Raw genomic sequence first — 7196 nt, forward strand, 5'->3', positions numbered from 1 at the left:
CTTACTTTGACTTGTACGTTCTCTTACTTTGACTGTACGTTCTCTTACTTTGACTGTACGTTCTCTTACTTTGACTTGTACGTTCTCTTACTTTGACTGTACGTTCTCTTACTTTGACTGTACGTTCTCTTACTTTGACTTGTACGTTCTCTTACTTTGACTGTACGTTCTCTTACTTTGACTTGTACGTTCTCTTACTTTGACTGTACGTTCTCTTACTTTGACTTGTACGTTCTCTTACTTTGACTTGTACGTTCTCTTACTTTGACTGTACGTTCTCTTACTTTGACTTGTACGTTCTCTTACTTTGACTGTACGTTCTTTTACTTTGACTGTACGTTCTCTTACTTTGACTTGTACGTTCTCTTACTTTGACTTGTACGTTCTCTTACTTTGACTTGTACGTTCTCTTACTTTGACTTGTACGTTCTCTTACTTTGACTTGTACGTTCTCTTACTTTGACTTGTACGTTCTCTTACTTTGACTGTACGTTCTCTTACTTTGACTTGTACGTTCTCTTACTTTGACTTGTACGTTCTCTTACTTTGACTTGTACGTTCTCTTACTTTGACTTGTACGTTCTCTTACTTTGACTTGTACGTTCTCCACCTGCTGAACGTTCTCCTCTCTGAGAATCTCCATCAGCTTCACAGTTTGTGTTTTCAACAGTTTGTTGTTGTTGATGTGAAGCTTTTCTTCTTCTTCTGTGTTGTGAAGAAACGTTCCTCCAGGACAATCTAGGTTTTAATCTGCTGTATAGAGAAACTGTTTGTGTGAGTCCTGCTGTGGGAAACCTGCTTCTCCTCTCTCTGGCTTCATTTACACCTGGAAGCTCCGCCCCTCCGTTGCTTCATGAAGCTCCGCCCCTCCGCTGCTTCATGAAGCTCCGCTGCTTCCTGAAGCTCCGCCCCTCCACTGCTTCCTGAAGCTCCGCCCCTCCGCTGCTTCATGAAGCTCCGCCCCTCCGCTGCTTCATGAAGCTCCGCCCCTCCGCTGCTTCATGAAGCTCCGCCCACAGGGAGGTCTGGTGACCTCGGCCTCTGTTTACACCTAAAGGGGCGAGGAGGATAGTGACGTCATGAGTCCTGTTTCCCTGCTGGACTCTGATTGGCTGTCAGGCTCCCTGCTGGTGGTCACACTGCCCCCTGCAGGCCTGGAGGCTCAGAGCAGCTCTGGACCAGGAGGACCTGAGGGTCTGGGTCCAGCTCTGGACCAGGAGGGTTTGAGGGTCTGGGTCCAGCTCTGGACCAGGAGGACCTGAGGGTCTGGGTCCAGCTCTGGACCAGGAGGACCTGAGGGTCTGGGTCCAGCTCTGGACCAGGAGGGTTTGAGGGTCTGGGTCCAGCTCTGGACCAGGAGGACCTGAGGGTCTGGGTCCAGCTCTGGACCAGGAGGACCTGAGGGTCTGGGTCCAGCTCTGGACCAGGAGGGTTTGAGGGTCTGGGTCCAGCTCTGGACCAGGAGGACCTGAGGGTCTGGGTCCAGCTCTGGACCAGGAGGGTTTGAGGGTCTGGGTCCAGCTCTGGACCAGGAGGACCTGAGGGTCTGGGTCCAGCTCTGGACCAGGAGGGTTTGAGGGTCTGGGTCCAGCTCTGGACCAGGAGGACCTGAGGGTCTGGGTCCAGCTCTGGACCAGGAGGACCTGAGGGTCTGGGTCCAGCTCTGGACCAGGAGGACCTGAGGGTCTGGGTCCAGCTCTGGACCAGGAGGGTTTGAGGGTCTGGGTCCAGCTCTGGACCAGGAGGACCTGAGGGTCTGGGTCCAGCTCTGGACCAGGAGGACTGAGGGTCTGGGTCCAGCTCTGGACCAGGAGGACCTGAGGGTCTGAGGAAATGTAGGTTTGTTTTAAACGTAGAGAGGAAATACCTTGGTTCTTTTAACGCTACGTGTCAAGGTGTCCTGAGCGAAGCCACGCCCCCTATACGTCCTGAGCGAAGCCACGCCCCCTATACGTCCTGAGCGAAGCCACGCCCCCTATACGTCCTGAGCGAAGCCACGCCCCCGATACGTCCTGAGCGAAGCCACGCCCCCGATACGTCCCGGTCGTCTGGCCTCTCCTTCAGTATTCTGCATACGTCTGGTTAGTTTTATTGTGGAGGGACGTGGACATCAGAGACCTTCTGTGTCGGTACGAAGGAGGACTGGAGCTCCGAACACAAACTTTGAATGTCCCTCTGGTTCTCCACAGAACCGTAGGAACAAGGTTCTAAGGTCTGGGTTCAGGAAGCAGCCGTCCCTCAGCTCGTCTCCTCACCGTCCTCACGCTCGCTCTTATTTTGACACGACTTTGTCCTGATGGACCAAAGAGACGGCACAGGAAGTCTGCTGGAGTCCAGCATTTCTTCTTCAGGGACGTAAATCCTTCACCTCCAACTTCCTGTTTCCCTTTAACTTTCTAGTCTTCTTTTCTTTTCTCTCTTCTTTTCTCTTCTTCTTCTTCTTTTCCTTTCTTCTTCTTCTCCTCCTCCTCCTCCTCCAGCTGGATCCTCCACTATTTGTTCCCTCTGACTTACAAACGTACGTTTGTATTTCAGACTCTTCTAATATAAACACTTGAAATGAGAGTTTTAATGACTGACTGACGAGTTCAAAGCAGATTGGCCTCAGTTGAGCTTTGACACTGAAGCCTTTGATCTGCTGCCATGATGGAGTGAAGGTGTGAAAGGAGGTGTGGCTCCTGGAGCCTCGTGTGCGACTTGGTGTTGGGAACCGAGCGGCGGACGCTTCAGGTCCAGAGAGAATCGTCTGGTTTCCTCCAGTCTGGCGCTTCGCTTCCGTCAGAAGCTCAATGCTAGCAGACCGTTAGCGGCGTGGCGGCGGCGAGCTGAGGCTGTGGAGGAACCTGCTTCTTTACAGGTCGACACCATACCAAAGTTATCTGCAATATACTGCAATGTGCATGATGATCTTGCCAGATAACTTCTATGCTGTTTTCTTTTTGAATAATCTTCCATTTGCCAAGAAGGCGCAGCGACGTATCGATGCTATAACGGCCCTGCAGGCCGCGCGTGAACCAGAGTATATCTGCTACGGTGTACGACCCTGTTTACTATGTATTCTGGATATATTTACATGAAATAAATATACATTAAAAGTCTTTATTTATTATCAACCTTGCTGGTTTCTGCCTTTTTTTTTTTTTCAATGAATGCATTTCCACTTCAAGGGAGCAGTGTGGCCAATCGCTGACGTCCTGGGAGCCGCCGTGCGGTCGGGGGGGCGGGGCCTCACCTGCCATCATGAAAAGAGAACAAAGTACATCAAATAAATATGAATATGTTCCACTGATTTTCAGTACGAATACATGTTTGACATGTGATGACGTAAAAGTGAGAATGCGAGTATTAGGATGGAATCGGGGGGCGGAGCCTCATGTCTGACTGTCATGTGATCAATACAACCTGGTCACATGACCTTTCTGCTCCTCAGCATATCAACAACATGAACTTTACACTGAACTTGTCCTCCAGCCTGGAACCTCTCAGGGTTCCTGGTGACGACTTGTTAGTAGAACGACGGAAATCAAAAGAAATGTTTGTTCTTCCAGTTTCAATATGTTGATTCCTGCATCTGTGGTGTAATGCTCGCACTGGCCAGCAGAGGGCGCTGCAGCGTCTCCGCCGCATCTGATGCTTCACAATGAGCATCATGAGAAGAAGAGGAGGAGGAGGAGGAGGGAAGGATTTGGAGAGAAAAGAACGAAGATGAAAATAAAACTGAATGAAAACATGAGAGAAGAAGTGAAGATCTGACGTCGGAGGAGCCGCTTCTCTTCTTCTGAGGCTCGTTGTTCTGCTTCTCATCCCGCGTTCTTTGTTTCTGCGCGGATTGCGGAGGTGATGGTGAGTGGGGGAGGATGGAGGACACACGCGCACGCACACACACACACACACACACACACACTAAAGGTTTATATGCAACCATAGACCAGACACTCTCTCTCTCTCTCTCTCACACACACACACGCACACACACACACACACACACACACACACACACACACACACACACACACACACACACACACACACACACACACACACTGTCTCGTGCAGTAGCAGCGTTTCCTGTGTCTCCACGTTTTCTTCCGTTTCCATGGCGACGGCCTCAGCGTGTGAACAGACCATCATCACGTCTCAGTATCGTTTGTTGGTTTCTGTGTTTGTCAGTCTGAGGAGGCTGCAGGAGCAGAGGGAGGCGCCAAGGAGGAGGAGCAGGAGGAGCAGGAGGAGCAGGGGGATGCAGCCGGCGGAGGAGGAGGAGGAGCAGGAGGAGGAGCAGAGGAGGCAGAAGAAGAGGGAGGAGGAGGAGCTGGTCGGCCGGTTGCCATGGAGATACCCAACGCTCCCGTTTACTGCGTTTGCAGGAAACCCGACATCAACTGCTTCATGATGTGAGTCGGTTTGTGTTTATTTCTTGATTAAACAAGAATCAAGGAAGTGACTCCGCCCACGTCTCCGCCCACGTCTCCACCCACGTCTCCGCCCACGTCTCCGCCCACATCTCCGCCCACATCTCCGCCCACATCTCCACCCACGTCTCCGCCCACGTCTCCGCCCACGTCTCCACCCACATCTCCACCCACGTCTCCACCCATATCTCCGCCCACGTCTCCACCCACATCTCCACCCACGTCTCCACCCACGTCTCCGCCCACGTCTCCACCCACGTCTCCACCCACATCTCCGCCCACGTCTCCACCCACATCTCCACCCACGTCTCCACCCACATCTCCACCCACGTCTCCGCCCACGTCTCCACCCACGTCTCCACCCACATCTCCACCCACGTCTCCGCCCACATCTCCACCCACATCTCCGCCCACATCTCCACCCACATCTCCACCCACGTCTCCACCCACATCTCCACCCACGTCTCCGCCCACGTCTCCACCCACATCTCCGCCCACATCTCCGCCCTGCAGCGGCTGCGACTGCTGCGCCGAGTGGTTCCACGGCGGCTGCATCGGCGTGTCGGAGAAGACGGCCAAGGCCATCAGGGTGTGGTACTGCCCGTCCTGCAGAGGTCAGTGCAGCTGCTGCACCGCAGGGGCCCCACCGGGCCCCCATCACCACACAGCAGGGGTCCCACCGGGCCCCCATCACAACACAGCAGGGGCCCCACCGGGCCCCCATCACAACACAGCAGGGGCCCCACCGGGCCCCCTTCACAACACAGCAGGGGTCCCACCGGGCCCCCATCACAACACAGCAGGGGTCCCACCGGGCCCCCTTCACAACACAGCAGGGGTCCCACCGGGCCCCCATCACAACACAGCAGGGGCCCCACCAGGCCCCCATCAACTTCATGTTCAAGCTTTGATCTTGAATTACAAAGATAATATATCTTTTTTTTAATGTTTTTTCAACTTGAAGATAATTTTGATTTCTTGTCTGGAATTCTTTTTTTTATTTTTTATAAAAGCATTTATTTAAATTTTTCACTCTTAAATCTGTTTTGTGTGAAGGCACAGGAGTGCTCCAAGACGTTAACGTCGGTGTTGCTCCCTGCTGTGCTTCATTGACAGCGACCACAACCTTATATCGTTTATCCAGTTATATCGCTCAAAGTTCCCACGGTCCCTGAAGGCATCATAATCAGTTAAGGCCCTGAGCAGTGATGTCACTCACAGTTCCCGCCCTTCTCAGTTGAAGCCACGCCCCCTCGCAAGAACGGCGCCAAAAGTTCAAACCTGAAAAAAAAAACGATTTAAAAGTGAAAGAAAGTTTTTGAAGGTGAAAAAAAATGATGTGAAAAACAAAGTCCTCATCTGAAAACATTAAAGCTGCAATAGAAAACATATATTGAAGAGCCAAAATCTAAGATTTCATCTAAATGATCTTCAAGTTGTTTTTGAGTCGAGTGTTTTAATTCAAAGTCAAACCTTCAACATTCGGTTTGAAATTTCATTTTTATTTGAATGACATTGTTTTTAGATGAACAAACACTGGATTTCACTCCGAATATAAATATCAAAACATTTGGGCGGTGACGGTTTGTCTGCAGACAAAGACTCGACTCTGGAGATCAAATACCGTCCGAAGAAGACGAAGGAGAAGGACGACAGGGAGGCGGGGCCAGAGAGGGATGACAGAGCTGATGGAGACGGAAGCTCCACCCCTCAGCCCAGGATGGACAAGAGGCGGAGCTCGCAGGTAACCCCGCCTCCCCACGTCCAGACCAAAGTACCCGGAAAAGTCCAAACTGCACAGGAACCGGCCTGGAAGCAGGGAGCCTCAGAGCCGCTAGCCTCAGAGCCGCTAGCCTCAGAGCCAGGTGCTAGCCTCAGAGCCGCTAGCCTCAGAGCCAGGTGCTAGCCTCAAAGCCGCTAGCCTCAGAGCCAGGTGCTAGCCTCAGAGCCGCTAGCCTCAGAGCCAGGTGCTAGCCTCAAAGCCGCTAGCCTCAGAGCCAGGTGCTAGCCTCAGAGCCAGGTGCTAGCCTCAGAGCCGCTAGCCTCAGAGCCAGGTGCTAGCCTCAAAGCCGCTAGCCTCGGAGCCGCTAGCCTCAGAGCCGCTAGCCTCAGAGCCGCTAGCCTCAGAGCCGCTAGCCTCAGAGCCAGGTGCTAGCCTCGGAGCCGCTAGCCTCAGAGCCAGGTGCTAGCCTCAGAGCCGCTAGCCTCAGAGCCAGATGCTAGCCTCAGAGCCAGGTGCTAGCCTCAGAGCCAGGTGCTAGCCTCAGAGCCGCTAGCCTCAGAGCCAGGTGCTAGCCTCAAAGCCTCTAGCCTCAGAGCCGCTAGCCTCAGAGCCAGGTGCTAGCCTCAAAGCCGCTAGCCTCGGAGCCGCTAGCCTCAGAGCCGCTAGCCTCAGAGCCAGGTGCTAGCCTCGGAGCCGCTAGCCTCAGAGCCAGGTGCTAGCCTCAGAGCCGCTAGCCTCAGAGCCAGGTGCTAGCCTCAGAGCCAGGTGCTAGCCTCAGAGCCAGGTGCTAGCCTCAGAGCCGCTAGCCTCAGAGCCAGGTGCTAGCCTCAGAGCCGCTAGCCTCAGAGCCAGGTGCTAGCCAGGTGCTAGCCTCAGAGCCGGGTGCTAGCCAGGTGCTAGCCTCAGAGCCGGGTGCTAGCCAGGTGCTAGCCTCAGAGCCAGGTGCTAGCCTCAGAGCCGGGTGCTAGCCAGGTGCTAGCCTCAGAGCCAGGTGCTAGCCTCAGAGCCAGGTGCTAGCCAGGTGCTAGCCTCAGAGCCAGGTGCTAGCCTCAGAGCCAGGT

The 7196-nt window shown here is 53.5% G+C and overlaps 1 protein-coding gene and 1 long non-coding RNA gene across 2 annotated transcripts in view; both read left to right on the plus strand.

Annotated features, from left to right (window-relative positions):
- The first annotated feature begins 1693 nt into the window (after nucleotides 1-1693).
- Nucleotides 1694-3113, plus strand: LOC308148720. Its single transcript, XR_013937206.1, has 2 exons — nucleotides 1694-1788; nucleotides 1823-3113. It is a non-coding gene; the product is annotated as an uncharacterized lncRNA (long non-coding RNA).
- Nucleotides 3114-4096: 983 nt separating this feature from the next.
- The window catches only part of cxxc1a (CXXC finger protein 1a), a gene marked incomplete at its 5' end in the record, with an annotated part of 12390 nt that continues 9290 nt past the window's right edge, over nucleotides 4097-7196 (plus strand). The window contains 4 exon segments of the mRNA XM_080522228.1: nucleotides 4097-4145; nucleotides 4259-4394; nucleotides 4926-5026; nucleotides 6008-6156. Of these exon segments, the coding sequence (XP_080378354.1) occupies nucleotides 4097-4145; nucleotides 4259-4394; nucleotides 4926-5026; nucleotides 6008-6156 (435 nt within the window).

This window comes from Blennius ocellaris (genome assembly GCF_963422515.1).
Source record: "Blennius ocellaris genome assembly, contig: SCAFFOLD_86, whole genome shotgun sequence".
NCBI classification, from domain to species: Eukaryota; Metazoa; Chordata; class Actinopteri; order Blenniiformes; family Blenniidae; genus Blennius; species Blennius ocellaris.